Source organism: Plutella xylostella, chromosome 20 (genome assembly GCF_932276165.1).
Source record: "Plutella xylostella chromosome 20, ilPluXylo3.1, whole genome shotgun sequence".
NCBI classification, from domain to species: Eukaryota; Metazoa; Arthropoda; class Insecta; order Lepidoptera; family Plutellidae; genus Plutella; species Plutella xylostella.
In genome coordinates this window covers 1,521,153-1,548,168 of record NC_064000.1, presented here as the reverse complement: position 1 = coordinate 1,548,168, position 27,016 = coordinate 1,521,153, and the positions used below count along the sequence as shown (strand labels likewise).

Here is a 27,016-nt window from a genome sequence, read left to right as displayed (position 1 = left end):
TAACATTGGGGCTTGTTTTCATCTTTTTAGCGTGCAGTCGGGTTTTTTGTTTGTTTATAATTATATTTTTATATTTTATTACTTTTTTATATGTAACTCACCATCTTATTCGTTTATTGTTAATCTAAGATTACACATTACTTAATGTTAAAATATCTTAACTAGGTTAATATATGGTACACAACTAAGTAAGTATATAACTACCTACCAAATACATGAAATTGCACTTCGGTTAAAAAGTATGAATTTATTTGGTTATTTACACCAAAGTTCACCAGCAAATACCTATTCTAAGCTAAGTTAAAGATTAGGAAGAACAGAGTCCCAATGGCGCTCCTTGGGAGAGACCTGTGTAGTAGTCAATTAACTATAAAAGTATATTTAATAAATTTAAATGTAATTTATCGGCAATGAAACTGCATAAAGTTTTGATTAAACACTTGAGTTAAACGCATATTTTTACCTGACAGAATGCATAATATTATTATAGTTAGATAAGTTATCCGAAACCTGAATGTCAAGGTTAACGTAACATGATCAACTGGTTATAAACTAATTGGACGTTATTGTATAAACGACATAGAATAGGTTTAATAGTTTAACTAAAAGTAATTATTTAATAGATTACTTAACTATGATACCTTCTGTAATGTCGTATTCACTTAATGACACACTGAAGCAGCTGTTTGGAAGGCGTCATGCAGTAAAAAACCATCACATATTTAGTTAAATAACATAAAAGCTATTATAAACTTGGGAAGGCCTCACTTTCACGTCATTTTAAGTTCACTCTGGTTTAATAACTATGTTGTATTAAAATAAGTTCATATCAATAGTATAAAAAAATAAGAGATAGTTGTTTGTGTAAAAGCACAAGGAATCTAATATCATTTTAAACCAGTTGCTGGTGAGTCTGGTGACCTTCTATTTTAAACCATAGGACTAAGATTTAACTTTATTTGTAACCGATCTTTAGTAAACGATAAACCTTGATGCCATTCATATGTTTTCTGTATTAGATCGTCAAGCCAAAATATTTTAATTCGATTAGATTCGGGCGGTAAAAAAGTTTAAACAGTGATGCCAGTGTCAGGTCAGGTGGCAGTGAATTTTCTTTTTTCTTGGTTCTCTCTGGTACAATACTGGCTGGCCAGTGTGCGTGCAAGGAGTTTATGCAGTGCCTTAACCTTAAACTTCGTGGTAACCAGTGCGGCAGTGGCATTCGGAAAGCGAACTACATACGGGATACGCAACAAAACCCGCGGATTCGAAATTTAAAAGTTTAAAAAGAAAAATAAAAATGCATTCGGTTTTGTGATTGGACAAGGTTTTAAAAACTTTTTGTGTAGTTCGTAAAAGGATATTGGATACATTAGTTACATTATTATTACGTACCTAAGTAAGTACCTTTTGTTTTTCTTAGCATTACATTTTATTTTTTAAAACATACTCTACTACCTGGTTTCTGTTCTCTGCCTATACCATAATGTAGCTTAACAAGACTATCTGGCAGGATGCAGGATACATAATTAAACTTTTCGGACATCAGTTAGACAATTAGATAGGATCCATTTCCGTTTTCATGACTTTAGATGCTCTGTAGTTATAATGAGAGCGATGGTGATCTTGTGTACTTTACACACTTGGACTCTAGGCATAATCTCCCGTAAAGTTTGCTAATCAAAATTCTTTTTAAATCGAATAAAAAAAAGTAACATTTCATCATCGACTTAGGTAGTTAATAATATCCAGATGCATTGTAATATTTATGCACAATTAACCGGTTAATAGATAAAAAGCTATTCCTATTCATATTCGATTTGCATCATCTGTGATTAAATATTATAAGTTTCGTCCTCATTCGTCATAATTCCTAAACTAATATAAAAAAATTACCATTATTTAACATTCTGGTGCAGAAAGTTTTTGCTGTGCCGACTAACCTAGTTATAGTGCCACAAACTTATCTGTTCCGGTGACAGCTCACGTAAATGTGTAATATTTCTTCATTCTATAAGATTTTAAGTTTGCCAGTAGTGGTAATTCGCTCTTGTGGTTTTAATTAACCCATCTAATCTATAATAATATATAATTCATTAGTAAATAATGAGATATGGATCAATTTAGTTCGCTCTCACCGGAACAGATAAGTTTGTGGCACTAAACTAATAATATTGTAAATGTCACTTAAAGATATAAAGCAATAATATCAAGTGGGGTCAATATATCTTTATATATCTGTGGGGCAAACTGTACTAATATTAGTTAGTTTACCGCTGGTATCTAAAAGCTAAACGGATTGCACCAGGCAAGTAGGTACTTATCAACGAGTTCAATTCAATCAACGGTTTTTGATACACGTGCTCTTACGGTGATGGAAAACATCGTGAGAAAATCTGCACATCTAAATTTAGCACATTTAGCCGCAGTTTAGACACTAAGAAAGTATGCACGAAGGTTCCCTTCGAGAAAGTCAGGTGCAAGAATAGAATACCATCCCCATTTTTTATGTTGGTAAAAAATAAGAGAGAAGCAAAATTGCGAGGGAGTAACAAATGATCTCTTCCGGTTAAAACGGCAACATGGGCTGGAAAAGCTTTGAAAAATTATATAAATATAGCTTCTTTACAAAGTGCCTCCGAAATTACAAGAGATTTACCGCTAATGCCATTTAGCTCCGGAACGACCCAGTCATCAGCTGAAGATGATAATCAGCAAAATTTGGAAAATAAGGAGATTAAAAATAATTTCTGTGATCATAATTAGATTTATCTTTCTGCAGCGTGAGCGTAGTTCTATACTTCACTAGCTGTTCCCGCGAGCTTCGCTTCGCCCTAAAAAGTTTTCCCGTGGGAATACCGAAATATGTTCTTTCTCAGGGTCTAGAACATCTGTATACCAAATTTCTTAAAATCCGTTCAGTAGTTTTATTTATTTATTTATTTATTATAGAAACAATAATGCTTAACAGCTATGAGCAACACGCGATTATTGCTAGGTAGTACAACAATTATGTATTTACAAAATAGAATTTAGCATTCAACCATTTTTGGCGTGAAAGAGTAACAGACAGACAGATAGACATAGTTATACCTACTTTCTAATTTATAATATTAGTTAGGATAACTAATTTACTCACAAGCAATGACAACATTTCACTTACAAAATGACGAATATTCAATTTAGAGTGTTACCATAATATTTAAGTCGGTAATATTCTGATGCGCTCTTAAAATGCAATTTATTTAATCAAAACAGAAAATACAGTAACAATTAACTCTAAAACTAAATCAATCAGTTAAATATTTAAATATACTTCAATAATGCATACAGCTATTCTTTTCCATTTAGGAAAAATTTGTTTGACACTGGATTTTTTTCATTGCTTGTGAGTGTATTAGAGGAAGGGTGGGTGTTGGTGTGGTTGGTAGTTGGTTCATCCAGGCATTCCCACGGGAATGTACGGGAAACGGCGATATCTGCGAGTTCTGCGAATCCTAAAGAAGTTATTGACAGTGGTGAATTTATTGTAAAGACATCAGGTCACCATACACTCACGGTCTCACGTGCCATGAAAAATTTACACGAAAAAGCCTCCCAATAAAATCGTTAATATTGTTGTCAATTTTTTTTTTCAAATAATTAGGACCTTGGTGTCCGCATTTTTTAAGTGGACCTTTTTCATTGCTCGCGAATGTAATTATAAGCTAATCGATACACTTTGAACTCGAAGAGAAGTTAATGGGAAAAATGTGTAACATTGATCAGTAAAACCAAAGTCTAAAGATGAACTAACCGTTATTATGTACAATGACTGAACTGGTTATGTGATAAATTGCCCCTGTTTAACCACAACATTGTTACTTTTTCAGTGGCATTATAGATAATAAATACACGTAGGTAAGCACCTACTGACCTATTTATTAGCAGACACAGGTTATAAATATAAGATTGCATAACAGCTCTCGTTCGTTTGTTTTTTGTATGGTACTTTTAATGCTTAGATTTACAATGTACGAATACGATGGAATGTCAGTGTAAAAGAAACGTCTCGAAAAATAACTCCTAATTTCAACCACTGTGCTCTTATTTTGAATAAGTTCGGTTAGAAAATAATTTGTAAGTGTATTTAGGTTGAATTTAAAACTGTTCGACAGTAAAACAAATCGGATAGTTTTTTGTATTATGACCACCTTGTTTGTGTATTGTTAATCTAATGGGCAACAAGGCAATAAGTCAAAGAAAACAAAAACCAGTGCATCTGTTATTTACCCTTGCAAAGTTAACGAAGTTTGACTTTATATGTCTATATATAGGTACGGTCAGCTGCATAAGTAGATATACACTTTTGTTCCTTGTCAAATTAGCTACATAACAAACTGTCAATGTTTTAATAGGCAGTTTGTGAGTTTGACAAGGTACAAAAGTGTACAGCTACTTATGCAGCTGACTGTTCGTAGCAACAGCCGCATAGATACACACGACAAACTTAGGTAGTTCCATGAAGAATAGAGCACTTGAGATTTTCAATAAACTCAAGTTATTTATTTAGATGATGATGATGTAATTGCTCACCATTTAATTTGCATAATTATAGGTATGGGTATGAGTACCTACCTACATACCTAAAATGTAAAACAAATATTTTATTTGTGTCCTTCCCAAATTCTGTTCGAAATAATAAACGCTCTTGAATATTATAATGCAAATATACTTTTGGTTCCTACTTTACGCTACCCACTTTAGTAAATCGAACTTAATAATGTGTACGAAGTGGTCAGAATTCATAATTAGGTACAAGTATGTGTTGTTGACTTATTAAGTACACTCATGAGAATAAAATGCCCCTCTTGTCGAATTTCGACCACAGCCAATCTCATTTGAGATCAACCATCAGTGCGGTAGTAGATTTTAGTGCCCAAGTGTGTGCGCAATACACAGGAGCACTCTCTGTTCCATCACTCTCATAGCCCAATGGGGCGGATTGACCGACACGACTGGAGAGAGCTAGGCGCAGGACCGACTGCTTTTCATGCCCATCCGACAGCATGGATCGTTTCACTGTTTCGGACATCAGGTGATCAGCCTTCTATGCCCTAACCAAACTTGAAACACAAATTAATGGTCCCACCCGGGGTTGAACCCGGGACCTCTGGGTGGTTAAGAGGAGCTTCTATAACTAGATCACAGAGGCAGTTAAAGCCAGTAAAGCCCAGCCTGAAAGAGTTTTTGTAATGTTTTTATTGATATTTGTTCAGGTTGCGATGTACTTCGTAATATTTACATTTATAAGTAGTGCAGTCATTAATTAGATTTCTTTCAATTTGAATTTTTCTTATAGTTTTGACTTCTAGAAATAGAATTGTATCCAAGTTGGTAGGTACTAAAAATTCAGGTAACTTTTTATGCATTGTAGGTATGAATATGAGATTTACAAGTGTGTTTGCACTATGTATTGAATCTACCGAATATGAGTGGAGCCGAGTGATGATCAGTCAAATATATTTTTATTTATTCCTACAAAGATATTAAAGGAGCCAAAAAAATTAAGCCAATAAGACATTAGCATATATTTGAAAACGTATGAATATATTTTTAGTACCGATTTGAGTTTAATCTAAGGTGGTGTGCGGTTAGTGCATTTAAATAAGTTTAGTTTTTGTAGATTTGTTAAATGGTTTTATTTGATTCTGCCGTACAACTGTGATGCCATAATTGTTTGTAAACTCATCAAGACTTCTAGGATCTCAGGTACCGTGATAGATATTTTTATTTTTTACCTAATTGCATACATACCTATACTTACTTCATTTAGTTTTTGGTACAGAAAGCTCTCTTTACCATAATAAATACTCATTCAGCTATAGTGCTTTAAGATTCACAACACGCTATATCCCTTGGAAAAAACTTTTTCTTACATAAACCAAAAATTCCTAGCGTTATTTTTTTTATAACAGAAATACACAGAAGGTATCTTAAATAACTTATAATAGTTTGCTAACATTGTTTATAACTAAGGCTAATGGATTTCACAATGGTAACTTAATACATATACTTAATCGTTATTTTAGCAATACAACTTACCAGCTTCCTCACTCACAGTTTTAAACCTCTTACATTTCCAGAGCACCCGTCACCATGAGACAGCTTGCCGGGGCTCCGACGCTGCTGGCGCTGCTGCCGTGGCTGGCGCTGGCGGCTGCGTCCTACGAGCCCAGGCCCAGGGTCGGGGTGCCCGCCGGACTTATACCTGAATGTGAGTCACAGAGTACTTTATTATACTGGAAAATGTAATGTAAGGAGATGAATACTTGCTACATCTTCTTCTTCTTCCTAGACATTTCCTTATTTAGTTTAGGGTCGATTTTGAGCGTCATGTCATATCCTCATTCACTTCACACCCTCTCATTTAACATCATTCAACATAACATCATTTAACATCATATTTTGCTAAATGCAGTGTGTCAAAAAGGGTGGAGTAAGGTAGCAGAGGTTGATTCTGGATTCATTCTAAACACCTTTTATTCTATGACTAAGTAAGTATAAAAAATTGGCAAACAATTTAGCTTCTGCGAAAAACTTTTTGAGTCACGTGAATTTTAAGTTTATGGAGTGGTTTTTTAATTAATTTCCAAATGGCGCCCCTGTTTCACACTCGATGACTCGGCTAGCAAGATCGATGGGTCATTTGTTTTATTTATAAACTATCGAAACTCAACCTAGGTATATGTGGAATTATCCTTATTTCCGATTGCACCAAAATAGCATATCAAAAACCGGATTTGCATTTTGCCATATTTTGAAAATATTTAATTAAAAAAATACGAGTTTCTGTGGTCAAGGCTGGCCAATTTTTTATTAATAGAATGTACCTAATCTTCTTTTATACTTCTTTATAAATAAATTAAGTAAGTAAGTATACTTATATATAAGTTATAAATTTTAAAGAGCGAAAAGATGGGATGGTTTTAAGTATAAACATGCACAAATGGCTGGTATTATCCATCAAAGGTAGGAATTACCTATAGTTCTTCCGAGTGTTCACTTAGTGAAGTTATTAACTATATTCTCGATGGAAAGGCATTAACGGCACTCTAATTTTACTAGGAAATAACATTAATAGGTATTTATAGTTATTGTAAAAATCCCACGAGTTCTAGTTAAACGAGATTGGAGAGAAATACCATGAGAAATAAAGAAACCCATAGGTAGTTAGAAAATAATAAGACACAACAATATTTTAATACAGACTAGATGGAGTGTCAGTGCAAAAGAAACGTCTCGGGAAATAACACCACACTTCTACCACTGAGCTCTTATTTTGATTTAGTTCGGTCAGAAGATTTTATTCATTGGTACAAGGTTGTCATAAGGTTGAACTTAAAAAGGTTTGACAGTAAACAAAATGCGGACAGTTTTTTGCTATTATTTACATATTTCTGTATTTGACACACCATCTTGGTCGTATATTGTTAATCTAAGATGAAAAATAAGAAAAGTCGTAGTTAGAAAATAAGACAAGTCGCACAGTGATTGGCCTTGACATAGACCGGAGCATTATACGTTTAATTATGTGTGTATACGGACCGGCGTAGTGTATTGATGGTTTCGGTCTCGGGTTACATTTACCGCGGTACATATGTAGGTACCTACCTAGTTAGTGTGTTTTTTAAATGAGCCACTAATACTCTATCATCATCAGTCCGTAATTGTCTATTACTAGCCATAGGACTCTCTGAAGGAGCGTGACAATACTCTGTCCTTGGCCTTCCTCATCCAGTCACTACATATCTAAAGCCCTATACATAAGAAAAGCTGATATGTTTCTGTTTCTGTATTAGCGTGTCGGTGACAAACTGAAAGCTAGTCTAGAGACATGACAGAGAACATTTTGTTCTTTGACAGAGAGCGACAAACCAGTTCAATAGCTAAAACGTCTTATAACTTTTTTATGAATAAGGGGGTAGGTTTTGTCACCGTGTAAAGCTCTACTCAGATCATCGCAGTGTTTTTTATCAATAAGGCAAGACGCCGAGCAATCAGATATTTCCACGCGTTACCTGACTCTATGCGATTGGCATTGACATCGACCGGCGGCTCGTGTGACCGCCACAGGTTACATTACATTATGTGTTCACTTATGTAATTGTGTTATGTAATTCACACACATCTTATTATATATTATATCAGTCAGTCAGTCAGTCTGTTCCAGAGCTAGTGGAACAGAACGAACGTTTTTTGTTGACTTTGAAAAAAGGAGGAGGTTCTTAATTCGTCAGTTTGTTTTTGTATGCCACCGATATTTTCGTCTGTTATGGTTTGATTTTCATAATTACTTTTTTGATTTTTTAATTTAATTTCAAAATGTAATTTGGTATGGTTTGAACCCGATAACATAAATATGTAGGGATGTATGAACATATTCGCGCGCAATGAAAAGGTTCCACCGGTCATTGCCGTTCTATATTACTTATGTCACTTGCACTTTTTTATAGCTCGCGAGTGTATAATATTAGTGATATCATTGGGTTCAATAAGTTCTTCGGATAACATACTAAAAATCATGGAGATTGGATACTATTTAGAAGTTGTAATTTTTTTTCTCCTTTTGTATGGACGACCAAGTGGTATACTTCCCTCTTAAACAATAGAGTGGCCGTTTGTGGCTGGCGGTTGACATTATAAAGATTAGAGTGGGAGAGACTGAAAAAAAAAAGTTTGGTGTATAGACGTCTACATCAGTTTAAATTTTTTGTCACCATTGTCAACGATGAATTCTTCTAACAATGTCTGTGACTAGGGAATTAAACCAATCTAGGCACCTAGAGGATGTACATAAAAACTGAAATAAGAATTTCAAAATTCGCGAAAAAAAAAGTCATTCTCCATAGTAAAAAGTCACGTGACCAACAAAGTTTCTATGGAAAATGAATATTTTTTTTCGCGAATTTTGAAATTCTGATTTCAGTTTCGGGCTTAGATATACCATGCTGCACATGTAGGTTTCGGCTTAGTATACCCTTTTTGCAACACCCTGTATACCTTCCATCGCTCTTCCCGTGAAGGCATCATGAGGCAACATGTAAAGTTATACCATGGGTGTATGTTATTGTATGTAGGTACCTAATTGAACTTGTAGTATTTATCTAGCTATTGAACAACCTGGAATGATAATGATAATCAGACCTGATGACCTTACCTTAGACCTTAGCCTTATAATCTAGAACCGATAGGTGACCCTCTGTGCCTAGGCTAACAAGACAACTATTATTTGTAACTACAAATGGCATTCCACCAGTGTGTCAGACTACTTTGTAATTAAATAATTGATGTGTTTATCTGATTCTATTGCTCGTTTAATTGGAAAATGTAGCGAACAATTAATTTTGCTAACTACTAACTAATGTTAATGGTGTTTAAATAATTTACTTTAACATTATTGAATCGAACATCATTATTATTTACTTACCTGTCACATTATTGAGAATGAATTTGACTTTTTATATATTCTCCTATTTATAATATTCTATAACTTTTCACAACAATTTACATTATTTTCTTCGATGCCTTTTGATACTGATTGGTTTCTTATCTTTTACAAAATGACTGTTTTTCATAAGATGTCTTGCAATCGGTAAGATTTATCATCAGTTCCGAAGTTCGTATTTCCTGAGCTTTGGTGTACTATAACACGACCTTCGATATCAATATGACAGCTCTCATTCATTCATACTTCGTAAGTTATTGTGAGCCCCCTGCGATTACGCCACCACCATTACTCTACCCCAAGGCCTAAGGGCTACCTAACTAACATAGTAAAATGCCACTTTTTCACCTACCTATCTTACATACGCATCTTTTCTTATGTATAATTTCTCTCCTCCGAGGTAGTCTGGAAGAAATTACTCCTAAATAAGGCTGCCAATTGTACCGTCTATCTTCTTCTTCTTCCTTGCCTTATCCTTATTTAGGGTCGGCTTTGTTGGTCATGTCACGCCATTTTACCCTATCCTCTGTCATATCCTCATTCACTCCACACTCTCTCATATTTTCTTTCACGCAATCAAGCCACGTCTTTCTTGGTCTTCCTCTCTTGCGCCTTCCTTCGGGTCTAATTTCCAACACTTTCTTTGTCACATAATCATCTTCTCTTCTCATAACATGCCCAAACCAAGAAAGACGATGGCTTTTCATCTTCTCCACTATAGGAGCCACTTTCATACTTCCCCTTATATACTCATTTCGTATTCTATCTTTTCTTGTAACACCACACATCCATCTCAACATTCGCATCTCTGTCACATGCATCCTTTTCTCATCGCATACTTTGGTTGCCCAGCACTCAGCCCCATACAACATCACCGGCCTTATGGCGCTTTTATATATTTTGCCTTTGATCTTAATTGGCATCTTGCGATCACACGTCGTGCCGGTGAGTTGTTTCCATTTCATCCATCCTGCATTCATTCGTCTCGTCACATCCCTGTCAATACTTCCATCACTCTGTAGAAGGGAGCCGAGGTATCGGAAATCCTCACCTACTGCTAGTGGCGAGGTACCCAGAGATATCGACGCAGCTGAAGTAGGCCCTCCGAATTGACAGAACATATATTCTGTTTTGGTCCTACTCAGTCTCAATCCCACACTCTCTAGGGTATCTCGCCACTGGTTCAGTTGCACCTGTAATTCATCCCCACTCTCATCGACAAGCACGATGTCGTCTGCAAAGAGCATGCACCAGGGCGCCTCCTTCTGAATTGCAGATGTTAATGCATCCATTACCAATAAAAATAGGTATGGACTCAGGGATGAACCCTGGTGCACGCCTACTCTGACCTCGAACCTGTCGGTAACCCCGACTGCGGTGCGGACCTGTGTGTTGGCACCTGCGTACATGTCCTGAACAATACTTATGTACTTTACGGGTACACCCTTGTTCTGCAAGCACCGCCACAACAGGTCTCTCGGGACTCGATCGTAAGCCTTCTCAAGGTCAATGAACACCATATGCAGGTTTCTTTGTACAGCTCGAAACTTTTCCATCAATTGTCTCACTGCGAATATGGCGTCCGTTGTACTCCTTCCAGGCATGAATCCAAACTGGTTTGCCGATACTGTCGACTCCCTCCTAATCCTACTTTCGATAACCTTCTCATACAATTTCATGGTGTGTGCCATCAACTTAATTCCCCTGTAATTTCCGCAATCTTGAATATCTCCTATGTAAATTGTACCGTCTATGTAGTGTATAATTTATATGTTTGTGTGCAATAAAAAAATATCTCGAAGGAAAGAATAAGCCAGGTGATTGTCGACCTCCGATAGGAGATGGTACCCAAAGAAGAAGACAAACAAATTTATCTATCTATCCATCCCACAGGTCCAGGAGTAGACAAGAACGCCTCAATATCCCCCCGGATGCTGCAGCAGCTGCAGGTGGTGTCCCACAGGGCGTCTCCCTCGGGCCCGCCCGTGCGACGCGCCATGCCAGTGCTAGCTGCGGCTAAGATGCTGGCCAAGGATAAGTTTATTGGTGAGTTCTTTACTTCATTATTAGTACAACACCTACTGTTTATTTGCGAAAAATCCTACTTCCTACAATTCCTAACTAATATTATAAATGCGAAAGTAACTGTGTCTGTCTGTCTGTTTCTCTTTCACGCCGAAACTACCGAACGGATTTGAATGAAATTTGGTATACATAATATATCGACGGTGGAAAGGCAAAATGTATTATCCGCCACTTTTGGCGAATATGAGTTATATATACCGTTGGAATCGCCTGATTTTTCTCTTTCGAATGGTGCGGGTCTCGTTTCGATCTGAGCACTTTTTGGCGCTTAAGACAACGGTGATTTTGGAAATCTTAATACTTTTTTCTTGTATTAAGAGCCACTTTTTTAGTCATTTGTATGTTCAAACATACTTGATCAAAACTAAAGTTATATAAAACATTGTACCCTCACTAAAACAGTAAAACATTGTGACTTAATTCATTTTGAACTAATGTGAATTTGTATCATTAGTTACTTAAGCGACCTACCTGATTGCGTAATTGATATAAAACAAAATGCCTTCTGGTCAAAAATAACATAAAATCACTTAATACATTTTACAATTTTGTAATTTGAAGCCATACTGGCACTTAAACCATTTTACCAGTCAGCCTTACTCGCGGCGTTTGGCGGTTAATACAACTTTACCTAAATCTGTTTAGTGGTACAATTGGCACTTAAGCAGCTTTTTGCGATTTGTAGATAATTGATATAAGTGATATAAAACAATTCAAAAGAATCGCAATGAAGCGGTCTATGGTGTTTAAGCTGTTATATCCAGAAGGATATTGTGTGAAAACGCCAATAATATAAATAGGACCGGTTGGAAAGGTGTCGCTTCAGCACCCCGCCGGGACGTTCACTGGGAGAGGACGTGCGTCTATGCGACAGTTGGCGCCGCGTGCGCAGCGTAATTACGTAGGTACAAACTCAGATTCGTTCGCCAGTATAAAACTGTAAATATTTTTTGATTATATCACCGATAACTACATTAAATTATGATATCTATTATATTACTCTTTACACAGGTTCTAAATAATAGTGTTGCTATAATTAATATTTATTGAGTTATAAATATGCACTTGGATCCTTTCGCCTAAATTGCTGTTTCTATGCAAGTAGGGAATTTTAACGTTTCTCTAAAAGGATCCAACCAAATATTTATTTTTTATAAAATATTTTTTCTATGACAATATGGTTCTTAATGTAAAATATTTGTATTGTATTAACATGACATTACTTTTTATACAAAATAATAATTATATATCATAAATAAACTTATTCATAAATAATTTATATCGAAATCTAGTCAGAAACAGGATTTCTTATCTATATAAAAATCTAACCGAAAATGTGTTCCCAAGCGCAAATCTCTAGATCAACTTAACCGATTTTGATAATTGTTAGGTAATTATACGAAATAGAAGACCAGTGACCACGAGTACCACGACCTGTTTGTATCCCATAATTTTCAGAATAAAGTATTTCAACGAAAAGCAAACCTTATAGGAAAAAGTTGGACATGAATTAAATTAACTTTTCTCTAACTTCACTTCATCATCCTCCATCGCTGAAGAGTGCAATATCTGGTATATTCCATCTATCCTGCTTTTTATGCCACCGTAGGAAATCCATTGTTCCCTGGTACTTTGCCACTCTTCAGCGATCGTATGGTCCGTATCAATTCGTCTTATTCGGGGGTTGGATATTTAAATTTCTGTCAAGATGCAGGATAGTCATAAATCTCATCACGAACCATTACGTCCCCACTCCTGGGGCACGGGTCTCCTTCCAATGAAGGAATGGTTTAGGCCTAGTCTACCACGTTGGCCTAGCGCGGGTTATTGGGCCCCAACACAACCAATCTTGTGCTGAGAGAGTTTTCGGGTAAGTGGGCTACCCAACTGTCAGACGTTTTCAAGCCACCCGAAGGCCTCTGACTAGCCTGTAAGACCTGCCGATTTTATTAATCATAATGATTACGATTATGCATCAAGATACAAGATGCTCCTGGTATATTTGCATCTGCATCCAACTCCCCAGGTGGTGGTTAGGATCATTAAAAACTTCGGCAATGTGGCTATACCATCTTGAAAGTCAATCTTTCATAGTAACAAGGAGATATCCTGGGTTTTGTTGCAATGTTCTTCAAGATGCTTTGTATAGATCCTTCATGTTTCCTATGGCAGCCGATGAGACCATCGCTGGATATAGGGTTACCCCTAGCAGCGTTTGTCCTTTTATAAATTTCGTTTGATATTAAGTTCACAAAGAAAATACTCGTACGCAAGTGCTTCTTTAGAATGGTCGTCTAGTTCGACGTTAAGTCTTCCTTGATGGTTGATCATATCCCATGTTTCTTTAGACATCCATTCATTTTTTAAGTGTTCCTTGTGCCTTATTATTTCTTCGCAAATTTTTAACAACACGTCTTTGATGCCAGTTGTTGCCGATCTGGATACTAAGTTTTCTTCTAACTTGTGGGTCCTGCAGCTTATTTACACGACACCTTTGGCAGATCTTGTGGCCTGCTCCTAAACTCCCGCTATCTTCAAGCACATTTTTCCATCGACTAAGTGGTGATCACTATTGACATCAGCAACCCTCTTATTCCTAACATCCAGAAGTGTCTCCATTTTCGACTAATCGTCGGTCGATTTGGTTCTCGGTCCGGCTGTCGGGTGAGACCCAACTCACATTGTGATAGTCCTTTGGGGTTACCACCACTAAAACTTAGCCATTAACAATCCTAAAGCATCGTCGCTTGCTTATCAAATCTAGCGTATCTTGTATGAATCTGACAGATAGTTTAAAGCGAGCGACGCTGCTTATGGATTGATAATTGCTTATGTGTCTTGCCCACACTAACATACGGTGCCGATACATGGACGCTGACCAAGGAAACTGTGCACCGAATCAGAGTTGCACAGAGAGCTATGGAGCGATCCATGTTAAGAATTTCGCTTACAGACCGTATTCCCAGCGTGGTAAATCACCAAAAGACAAAAGTCTTCGACGTCGGTATGCAGGTCACGGAACTGAAATGGGAGTCGGCAGGAAACTTGGCTCGAAGGCAGGACGGAAGGTGGACAAAGGCGGTGACAGAATGGTGGCATAGAGACGGACGAAGAAATGTCGGTTAGATTATGATTATTAATTAATGAATAAGTAAACCTGCTGATCACTTGGATCTCAATCTCAAAGTGATTTCGCGGTGAACAATATGTTAATAAAGTTTATAATAAAATAATGCTTCGAGAAAAGGTACGGCCATGCCGCTTCTTTGCTCGACTTGGTGAGATATTATGAATTTTTTGTTTTCAATCTAGCTGGCCCGCAGGTACCGCTTCTTACCCTACCCTACCCTAGCCTACCCTTCTTACCTTTTATACCTTCCCTGGACTTCCACAAATGTTTCTAGACCAAAATCGGTTCAACCGTTCTCGAGTTCTGAGGTCCAATTATAAGTTCATTTATTCTTTAAGTCATTCATCTTAGATATAAATTGCCTTAGTCTGGCGGTTAATTCATTCTTATGGAATGTTTAAAGTAACATAAATTATTATAAAACATTATCCTGGTGTGATGGTTAAATCTCCTTGGTGTTTAAATTGTTTTTACTTGTATTTAATTAAAATGTTAATGTCGTTTAAGCCAATTTTACCTGACTGAGATTTCAGATGCCTATGTCTTATGTCCCTTATTTCAGTAAATAGAATATGTACATTCATTTTATATACAGAATAACAAAGAAAACTATTTCAATTTAACGTATTTTAATTTTCAAAGCCATAGCTAGAATAATTACAGAGATATGATTTTTTTTCGAAAATTTCAAACTTTAAATCGCTCTGGTGAACATTTTATGTCATGGCGCTTAAACCATTTTGCCTTTCCACCGTCGATATGGTCTAGACCCTGAGAAAGAACATAGGTTACTTTTTATCCCAGAATTACCACGGGAAAGGTTTTAAAGGCGAAGCGAAGCTCGCGGGAACAGCTAGTAGGTACTTATTATAAATGCGAAAGTTTGTCAGTATGTGTGTGTAAATATTTGTTACTTTTTCACGTCCTAACGGCGGAACCGATTTTATCGAAATTTGGTATGGAGTTAGCTGAGATTCCTTCGACAAAACTTTTTAAGGAGAAGCGAAGCTCGCGACAACATCTAGTACTTCATAATGAGTTTATCATCATCATCAAAGTCGGCACCACATAGAACGCCTCAATATCACCCCGGATGCTGCAGCAGCTGCAGGTGGTGTCCCACAGGGCGTCTCCCTCGGGCCCGCCCGTGCGGCGCGCCATGCCCGTGCTGGCCGCCGCTAAGATGCTGGCCAAGGATAAGTTTTTTGGTGAGCACTTTAATTGATCATAATTTAGTATAATACGTTTAGTATAAACGTACAATGTCAATAGCTACTCTTTATTTGCAAAAAAACCTACTTCCTAATAATAGTTATTATAAATGCGAAAGTTTGTGAGTATGTGTGTATATACAATATATATGTGTATGTTTGTTACTTCTTCACGTCAAAACGGCTGAACAGATTTTAACGAAATTTGGTATGGAGTTAGCTGAAATTCCCACGGGAAAACTTTTTAAGGAGAAGCGAAGCTTGCGGGCTCGCGGGAACAGCTAGTACTTCATAATGAGTTCATCATCATCATCATCAAAGTCGGTACCACATTGAGCGCCTCATTATCACCCCGGATGCTGCAGCAGCTGCAGGTGGTGTCCCACAGGACGTCTCCCTCGGGCCCGCCCGTGCGGCGCGCCATGCCCGTGCTGGCCGCGGCTAAGATGCTGGCCAAGGATAAGTTTGTTGGTGAGTACTTTACTTCATGATTAGTACAACACCTACTGTTTATTTGCAAAAAACACTACTTCCTACTAATAGGTATTATAAATACAAAAGTTTGTGAGTAGTAGGTGTTATTACTTATTCACGTCAAAACCAGCTGAACTGATTTTAACGAAATTTGGTATGGAGTTAGCTGAGATTCCCTCGGGAATACTTTTTAAGGATAAGCGAAACACGCACGAACAGGTAGTACTTCATAATGAGTTCATCATCATCATCATCAAAGTCGGTACCACATAGAACGCCTCAATATCACCCCGGATGCTGCGGCAGCTGCAGGTGGTGTCCCACAGGGCGTCTCCCTCGGGCCCGCCCGTGCGGCGCGCCATGCCCGTGCTGGCCGCGGCTAAGATGCTGGCCAAGGATAAGTTTGTTGGTGAGTTCTTTATTTATTTATTTATTAAAACACAAAACGGATTTCATTTAATACGTTCTTTACTTCATTATAAGTAGAATACCTACTCATTATTTGCAAAAATGCAACTTCCTACTAAGTAATAGGTATTATAAATGCGAAAGTTTGTGAGTATAAGAGTGAGTAGTAGTACTTTTTCACGTCAAAACGGCTGAACCGAAATTAACTAAATTTGGTATGGAGTTAGCTGAGATTCCTTCGACAAAACTTTTTAAAGAGAAGCGAAGCTCGCGACAACAGCTAGTACTTCATCATGAGTTTATCATCACCATCAAAGTCGGTACCGCATAGAACGCCTCAATATCCCCCCGGATGCTGCAGCAGCTGCAGGTGGTGTCCCACAGGGCGTCTCCCTCGGGCCCGCCCGTGCGGCGCGCCATGCCCGTGCTGGCCGCGGCTAAGATGCTGGCCAAGGATAAGTTTGTTGGTGAGCTCTTTAAGTACTTATTTATTTACTAGCTGATCCCGCGAGCTTTGCTTCGCCTTAAAAAGTTTTCCCGTGGGAATTACGCGATAAAACGTAGCCTAACTATATGTTAATCAAGGGTGTCAGCTAACTCCATACTTACAAAATTTCGGTTCAGCCGTTTTCACGTGAACAAGTAACAAACATACACATACACACACACATGTACTTGTATGTAAACAAACTTTCGCCTTTACAATGTTAGTAGGAAACACCTTCTTTTATTTGGACCAAAAGAAAAATAGCTCATGAACTAGAACAGTAAAAAAGGCGGACTTATTGCTTGAAGCAATTTCTGCCAAACAATCTTTGGATATAGTAGAAAGAAAGAAAGAAAGAAAGAAACATTTATTTGACGCACTGAACAATAAAAACAGAAACAAAAAGAACAAAAGAATACTACAAAAAATATATATGAAAAAACACAAAATAATACAATATAAACAAACAAGGTTGCTGTCCAGAGCGTCAAAAAGGCACCAGCTCAGCGTGTGCTATGGCCAGAGAGGCCACAGCGCTGGTTTTCAGCTGGCTCTTAGTGTTGTGACCTCAGTCACGAACGCGAGGTATATTAACTAGGATGGGTTGTGTTGTGTTGTGTGTATGTGTGTATGTGTGGAATGTGTGTATATTTGAGTAAGCTAGGTAGGTGTATAAGTAGATATAAGTAAGTAGGTACATTAAGTAAAATATTTATATTTATAAATAATAAGACGCATAATACTAAGTTTATTAATAAACGATAAATAATACAATAGGTACAATATAAATGCATAACATAGTATGATAAGAGTTTAAATAAAAGTACGTCAGTATAGTAAATAGGTAGCCGGTCCGGATATCGCGAATACATTATATACCTATATTATGTAGGTGGGTATAGGCCATTATGAAACGGCACCCACAGCCTGCAGCGGCGTAAAATATTTTTTTCAGTATCCGGGCGCGACCCGTTCAGTGCGCCCGCGTCATCCCGCCAGCCGTGCGTAGATAACGGGACGAGGCGGCGACCGCGCACCCACGCCCGGATGTAGCGCCCAATAGTACGGATTGTAACGCAGATATCTGACCCCCTCGGAATTCAATATGTGAGAAGCAAGTATGTCCGATATTTGCATGGCAGATTGGCAGAGTATACGGAGTAACTGTTGGATTTGCCTCCTCTAAGTTATATTTACAGGGTGTTGCAAAAATGGTATAGTGAGTCGAAAGTGTGTGACTCATTGGCTGGGCATTCAGAAAAACATAATATGTTCTAAGACTTTAAAAACTCTAAATGTGCAGGTTTATTCACCATGTTTTCCTTAACCGTAAGAGCGATGATAGAGATTGTACATAAATTCAAATAAAGTACTTAATCTCATTAGGTATACATGTCACGGTCAGGATGTGAACCCTTTTAGTGAGAAGCGAGCAGACGACTGAGCTCGCAACTATACTCTGTCCATTATATTATTGGTTTTTTGACATTCGAAATCCCTTACATATTTGATGACTGCAAAGGAAAACCAACTTTACGTACCAGACATAAGGAAACGTAAAAAATGCAATAACATAGTGGAAGCTCTATAGATACCTACTACAAATACGTTGGATCGAACGTACAGCAAAGTAAACAAAACCTTTTTCATTAATTATGACTATTCGTGTTCCTCTATTTTGGATTAAGAACAAAACCATTCATTTATACCACATAACCACACCTTGTATACGTATATTACAGGTAAGAATACAAACGCTAAATAAAATAACATCAAAGCCACAGAAATCACAATAACTGACTCATGAAAGTAGTGATTCGGAATCGCAATGAGAGATAAAAACTGTATCGCAGTCGAGGCACGTCCACGGCCTTAGATTAACAATGTACCAACAAGATGGAGTGTCAGTGCTCGACAAATAACAATCCGCATCCACCACTGAGCTCTTAATTTGACTTAGTTTGATTAGAAGGTTATTCATTGGTACAATAACTTTTTTCTGACAGTTTTTAAGTAAGTATTTAATTAATTAAGTAAGTAGGGATTAAATTGATTTGTTAAGTAGATTAGTTTATAAACTTATTGGGAAAGAGCGTTCATCCCTAATACAGGTTCTGCGAACCTAAAAGGGATGTACTTTAATATAGATTAAGACTATTTACTTAATAAAGAAATTTTTGATTTGATTTGATTTGACAATTGTTGTCATTGTTAAAACGGATTTAAACAGGATTCTTAGAACGGATGTAAACAAAATGCGGACACTTTTTTTTTTTTTTGTATGTGACACACAATCTGCTTCGTATATTGTTAATCTAAGTCCACAGCCGATAGAATCTCCACAGTGGCATTTATTTACTTACTTATGCTTAATGGGGTAAACCCCGGATAAACGTGGACTAGCTAAATAGTATTAGCCCTACCGGAAATGCAGGGGGCTACTCTTGATTGACGAAATACGAAGTTGTGAAGAGTTTACGCTAAAAATGTTGAGCTTTTTGCATCGTATACAGATTAGGTACATGCAACATGAGCTCTCCTAAAAAAATTATATGTCGTAATCGTATTTCGTTCACTAATATGTAATAGACCCCCAGTATCATCGGAACCTCAAGAAAGCTCAAGAATTGGACAACACTAAATTTGAAAATAGTAAAAGATGGCAGATTATTTTATTCCTTTGACTACTCCTTATTATATTCATAATAGTAGATCATAAACTTTTTTCAGTGTTAGCAATCTGTCAATTTTTCCCCCTGCAAAGTAAAAGTTGTCGGACATCTCTACAATATACCTATATTCAAACACCTGAAAATGTTAAAACGATTTCTCTACGAATATAGCGATATCCACTGTGCGTTGTGTTTGTAGTGAACCCGTGGGTAGGATTCAAGCTGTTCTAATTCTAAGCCTTACATTAGGCCACGATTTCCTGATAGTACCTAGCTACCTATCCACTTAGAACTAGATTTTTAATTATTATTATGTATTATTATGTCGGCTGAGCACTAGGTCATGATCAACATCTGTTACATAGTGGGTAGGATCTTTACTTTATACTTAGGTAAAACGATTAAATATACAGTCATGTTAAAGTATAAATACCTAATTGTATTTAATTAAATGCAAGACTCACGATTCCGCTTTATTCATATGAGACATTAGTTTATTCTGAAGTAGATAAGTTGTTATAAGTACTTGTTTATGATCATGTACTGACCTAACAACCAATTTTAATTTTTACAAAATAATTTTGGTCAATTGAGGAATTTCTAATTAATTTTGTAAATTTTAGTACTTAGTCTTTATTGGAACCAGGTTGCCATCAATCGAAATACCACACACGATCATCTCATCACTATAATAGTCGTTACAAAGAAATTTAATGTAGGTAGTTAAGTTCCATTTAGGGATAAGCAGCAAGACCATAAGTATCACGCTCAGTAAAAAAAAACTCATTCACGCACTATTAAAAGAACATTAAAATAGAATATAAGTAATACAGTAAGTAGAATTTCTGCAATTAACTGCTCTCATTATGTGTTCCATTAGTCCTTAACGAATCAATTAAATCCGGTCTATTTCATTTAACGACAAATTAAGAATCTATTGAAATATTTCTACTAAGCTTCGTTAAAAAGCATTAAGATTAATTACGGTTTACGAGTAAAGTGAGCCTAAAATCAAGATCAAAAACAATAATCTTTGTAAAGATAGGCAAAAATAACAGATGTTCAGTACAATAATTGAGATCTCTAAGTATATTTTATTCGGTCGCAGATGTACAAAATAAATCATCATGTCTAGGTTTGTATAAACCTCTCTATTCTTTTCTCTGTGGGGGTCTTTGTACCAGCACCTGGCTTACTCAAAAGGAACCAAGATTGTGCCTATATCCCCAAGAACCTAACTCCTTTCTTATCCCTTTCGTTTTAACTTCTAGGGAATTTAAGGCTGCCTTTTTTGTACTGTTTTTCTTTTTAAGTATTATTTTCTGTATTTCTATGTTTTTTGGACCAATGACCATGTTGTATTGTATTTATACTTATGACAGCTGTTCACCTCTCTCCCTCTTCCAGACTTCAAGCGCAAGAAGACCGTCCTCTACGCGGTGGGGTTCTTCGACTCCTCAGTGTTCCCGCACAGCCAGGCCGTGGCCAGCTCCTACAGCCGCCGCGGGTACAACGTGCTGGTCTCCGAGACCTTCAACTTCCTCACGCACATCTACCCCGTGTGAGTACAGTCAGCAATAGAATACACATGTACCCCGTGTGAGTACAGTCAACTACAGTCAGCAATAGAGACACACATCTGCCCCGTGTGAGTAAAGTCAGCAACAGAGATACGTGTCCAACCCGTAAGGAGGCCTTAAAATATGCCAAATATATCTTTGTAAAAAAGTGGTATAGTCAGCAGATAGGAGGTGACTAGGATCTAGTAGCTGAATGCCGACTTTCTGCAAAATTTTATTTTTTATTTATTTTATTTTTATTTATTTATTTACAGTAATCCACAGCTCAACATTATTACTTATTAACCAACATAATTTAACTTAACATAGGCCATTTAAGGATTATTATTACGTTTTTTTAACATTTAACGACAACATATTATATTACTAAGCAAGTATTACATAATAACATGTTATAAAGTAAGTTGTAAGTAAGTATATAAGTAAGCAAAGAAACAAATACTCGGGTAGTTACTGAGTTCAAAAAATAACAATATTAATAAAATAATAGCAATTAAACTTTATACTGGAACATTATGAAAAAGGAGTGGAAAATGGAAAAGGCTTAAGTATATCCATTTTTATGTATGTTGTGTGGTGTATTAGTATGTAAGTGGTACGTGTGTGTTTGGGTGTGTCTGTGTGTGTGTCTGTATGAGTGTGTGTGTGTGTTTGAGCATGTCTTTGGGAGTTTTATTTATTTAGGAACGGAGACAGGACATTATAGATTTCTTAAACGATGGCTTAGATGAATGAAATATGTCGAGTTCACGGAAATTATTATTAAACATTCTGGGCAAACGACAGCTGATAGAATTTTGTGCATAATCTGTGTGAACTGACGCAGTGTAAAACAGGGGAGTATGGCGAGTGCGAGTGGTAGGAGTACGCAAGGCTAGAGTTTTGGTTATAAGAGTCGGACAGTCTATACTCCCATGACAAATATCGTAGAGCAGAAGCATGTCCAACAGCTGACGGCGTTTCTCCAGGGTCATCATTTCTAAAGGAGAGAAGAGGCTTGCCCGGAATCTATAATTCATATGGTGGAGGAACTTACGCTGAAGGCGTTCTAGCATGTTTTTATATATGAGGTAAGAGGGATTTCATATTGAACTGCAGTATTCCAAAATACTCCTAACATAAGCGCAATAAAGACTGATAACACACTTACGGCTTTGAAAAGGTTTGCTCACTCTCAACACAAACCCGAGGTTTTTAAAAGCTTTGGATGTTATTGTTTCAATATGATTGCTGAAAGTAAGTTTATGGTCTAGGATAACGCCTAAATCCCTTACTACATCAGTATTTACAATTTGGTAGTTATTTATGCTGTATGTGTGTAAAATTCTTTTGCAAAATGTCTACTAATATAAAATTTGATACTAATTATCGCACTATGCCAACTTTCTCAAAATAGTGTAGGTACTTAGTGCTTAGAGATCTCGGCATGCAGACTTTTTACAAAATTTCATTCAACTTATCGTACTATGCCGGTCGCTGAATGCTGACAATCTCATAACGTTCGGTCGTTGTAAATGACGAGAAGCAAAGTTATTCTGAGTACTGATATAAAATATATTTTCTAGACACGAAATAAGAATAATAATGGTCCCTGGGGCGAAAGATGATAATTATGTAGCCCTATAGCCTCTGATCCCTAGAGTCTATTCTTTACCAACATGCATAGTAACTATATTGCATTATTTACAGACACTAAGATGGATAAAATCTTTATGTCCTTAAATAAAATTAGTATGATCATCTCATATAATTATGATTGATAGCGCTTACGCTGATATAAAATATATAATAAACAGAAGATAACTTAATTAATAAATGTCTTCCTTAAACATAAAGCATCATCAATAAATATTAATTTTACAAACCAGAAACTAGTATATTGACAATACCTACCATATTATAATGATGTAGGCATAGTAGGCAATTATGATCCAATATATTATGAATATGCACATTAGATTAGGGTTTAATTATGTAAAAACACATATTTATTGACACGGTAACTCTAAACGACTAAAGGTACAATCTGGCAGCAGACGATCGACATGAGGTTGCAGCACTGCAAACGACTACAGTTACTGGTTGTATGTATTCCTAGGCAAACGTAGTGTAGGCCGTCCTCCGACTACATGGGGTGACGATTTGCGAAAGGAGGCTGGTAATGATAAGATGCTAAAGCTTAGATCGATTCCAGTGGCGAGCTTTGAAAGAGGCTTGCTATATGATGAAGAGAATGTATGTCTATAAAATATTATGTCGAAGTCGTTAGCCGTCAAATGATGCCCATAAAACACATAGGAACCTGCTAATGTACCACCACCGACACATTAGGAATCAACAATATTTGAGCGGCATCGCTTATATGTCAAACATCTATCACATCCATACAAGTAACGTCAGATTTGACAGTTAAGCGATGATGCTTAAGGATTGTCTATTGGTAATGTTCAGCGGTGGTAACCCCAAAGAAATGACGTCACGAAACGTGTCGTCTCCTGCAACCTCGTCGTCCGCAGCGTCCGCTACCAATTTGCACCTTAAAATACTAAAGCCATATAAAATAAAACCTTGTCGGGACAATAGGCAATACGCAAACACAGTTTATGATCGCAGAATCGTATGAATAATCGTTATATTACATTTATGGGGTGGCAAATCGCTTGTTTATTAACGTGGCTATTTTACTGGAATAACCAATTGTCTATTTTAGTTAACCTAGGTTGTATACTGAAGGTCCGTTTAGTACATACCTAGAACCATGAACGTATATAGAAAAAACAGATGAGATTTACATACAAACGAAAAACTAAGCTTTGGAGAGTTCGCAGTGTTGCGGCGTTAACCACGACTGTATCTCGTTGCATGAAACGTATTGATTGCATCGTTGGTTTATCTTTAAGCTAAAGTAACCCTACAGGTTCTAGGTTTGTGTTTTCAAAGTTTACTATGAGAGCCTACTCTTTAGTTCAAGTACAATTTGTATAAGATTTCGGCTGTTGTTTTTTGTACACTCACGGACAATGAAAAGGTTCCACTGAGAAAAACACAAAATTACTCCTAAACGGAGAAGGCTAGCTTAATCATGCCTTCTGCAACATTGAAGTACATTTAACAGAGCATCAGCATATTACCGACTAAAAACGGTAACATTTTGATGAAATTTTTAATTAAATGTTTGAAAAAATCGGGGTTATTTGGTGTCGACATTTTGTGAGTGGAACATTTTTATTGCCCGTGAGTGTATGTCAATTTCAGGAACATTAATATTCCTGTTACGGTGACATTATACTCTACCACAATTTCTGTCCTGAAACTTTTGGAGAACAACTTAGTTAAAAATAAAAGAATATAATCATGAATTTATACGCAGTATGCTTCACCTCTTAACAAATCAAATTGATCAGCAAGCATGTTTAGTAAATAAGTAGGTTCAAGTCATCATTGTTAGTTTACGAGCCAACACTATTATGTTTAAAATCATTTTGTACAGTTTATTTTCTATATTTACGATTATTAGTTATTTATTAGTGACAATAATGTATTGTTTATTTTGTAGTAAACAAGGCTTTGATTTATGATGTTTGCTCGGCCAAGTGTAAGTACTATTTGATTGATAAATGAAACTAAATTGTTTGAATAATAAATCATAATAGCCATCCAGTAAACACGTTCCAATTAAATTGAAATTATAAACATAATTAACTGACCCAATGTGGTAAATTGTACATTGCGTGTCAATTCATTTAATGTTTTGGATATCGTTTTATCAAAACTGATAGTTTCCCGGAAATTTCTAATATATTGAGTTTGACAAAGTTGTAACTTGCAATCGAAACAAATTCCTAGACCATATTTTTAATGATGACTATAATTTTATTAATCTTGTAATTTGTCACACTATGACGTGGTACGTCTTATTCTTCTTCATTCATCTTTTACCAACCCGTTGCAAAGTTAGCGTCCTGAGGCTCTACATACATACAACCGTTCAATCCTTAAACTTATGTGCTTTGTCAAACTAACCATTTGTCAATCTTTGAAAAATTAAAAGGCGGTTCGTTAGTTTGACAAGGTACGAAAGTGCATTCGTTGCATCTTCAGAACTACCGATTTGTTTGAACAATAATAGGTACACCTTAATTATTAATCCTTTAGCCTTTTCCTCCACCTGTCACTAAACCACCTATTCTTCTCCAGGTCCGTCCGTCTCTCGCGCTCCATCGGCAAGAAGCTCGGCGAACTTCTCGTCAAGCTGACTCAGCAGGGACTCACAGCTGACAACCTGGAGCTGGTGGGGCTCAGCCTCGGAGCCCACATCGTCGGCTACGCGGCCAAGCACTTCTACTCCGTCACTGGGCAGAAACCCTCCAGGGTAACCGGGTTAGACCCGGCTGGACCCTGTTTCAGGTCTCTACCGCCAAACATGAGACTTGACGCGTCAGACGGGCAAAGAGTGGATGTCTTACATACTAATATAGATGGATTCGGTATGGCGGAACCTATAGGACATGTCGACTTCTATGCCAACGGCGGAGAATTCCAACCAGGCGATATTCCGTATGTTCCCTGTCTAGTTGTTTGTAGTCATTTAAGGTCTGTGTTGTATTGGTGGCAAGCTTTGGAGCACGCGAAGAAGTTTATAGGAGTGCAATGTGACTCGGTCCAGGAAGCTAGGTTCGCGAACTGTTATAACAATTCCCAGACTAATTACTTAGGGTCAGAGACGGATTTCAGGAAGCCAGGCATTTACTACTTGCCGACTCATAATGAGTTTCCCTACTACAGGGGGAAGGAGGGGCTGAAGTCTGAGAATGAGATCTACAAGTCCACGGTTAGGGAGATTAATAGGGATGAAATTGTTATTTGATGGTAAATTAGGTTATATAGATTTATTAAGTAGGTAGCTGTTAAATGTTTGATTAGGTACAAGATATATACTTAAGTAGGTACTAAAATACTTAGTTTACGTAAATATATACGACATATTGTCGTTTATTGTGATGTGATGGTTTTAGAAAAAATTATTAATAACCAACCCTACGAATTTTGATTGACCAAGTAAGTTTCTTTTTTATTAACGTATCTAGCAGTTTTTAACGGTAAGATACATATTTTGTGCCATACATTCTGTAAGTAATACTTTTTTTTAGCAAGTTTACCAAATCCAAATTGTATTTATTTATTTATACAGATTGGTAGGTATACGTACATAACTTGTTAGGCGAACTGTTTTTTTTTTAAGTTTATTTTATGTAATCCCCAATCCCTATATAGCTGTAGGTAGTTTAGACTTAAGTAATGAATGAAATATAGGGAAATATCTGTGATTTTAGTGTGTATGTTTTATGTCGTTTTACTTCTATAATGTACAGTGGGCTAAAAGGAAACCTGATTCCCACTCACTAGCAATGTCACTAAGACGAGTCATGATTTTGTGCAGGTAACTGAACTTACGGCATTGGATAATAAAATGAATGTTTAT

General features: G+C 36.8%; 1 protein-coding gene across 5 annotated transcripts; it reads left to right on the top strand.

Moving 5' to 3' along the window:
- The first annotated feature begins 1,161 nt into the window (after nucleotides 1-1,161).
- LOC105391785 (lipase member H-B) lies at nucleotides 1,162-27,016 on the top strand. Of its 5 annotated transcripts, none has more exons than XM_048628220.1 (5): nucleotides 1,162-1,399; nucleotides 6,126-6,256; nucleotides 11,381-11,533; nucleotides 21,362-21,515; nucleotides 25,732-27,015. In XM_048628220.1, exons 2-5 carry the CDS (start codon nucleotides 6,139-6,141, stop codon nucleotides 26,399-26,401), a joined length of 1,095 nt encoding a protein of 364 aa, XP_048484177.1. In that variant the 5' UTR covers nucleotides 1,162-1,399; nucleotides 6,126-6,138; the 3' UTR covers nucleotides 26,402-27,015. The 5 variants fall into 5 exon arrangements, with proteins under 5 accessions (XP_048484177.1, XP_048484178.1, XP_048484179.1 ...); XM_048628221.1 differs by lacking the exon at nucleotides 1,162-1,399 and adding an exon at nucleotides 5,598-5,751; XM_048628222.1 differs by lacking the exons at nucleotides 1,162-1,399; nucleotides 6,126-6,256; nucleotides 11,381-11,533 and adding an exon at nucleotides 15,762-15,910 and having other exon boundaries at nucleotides 25,732-27,016.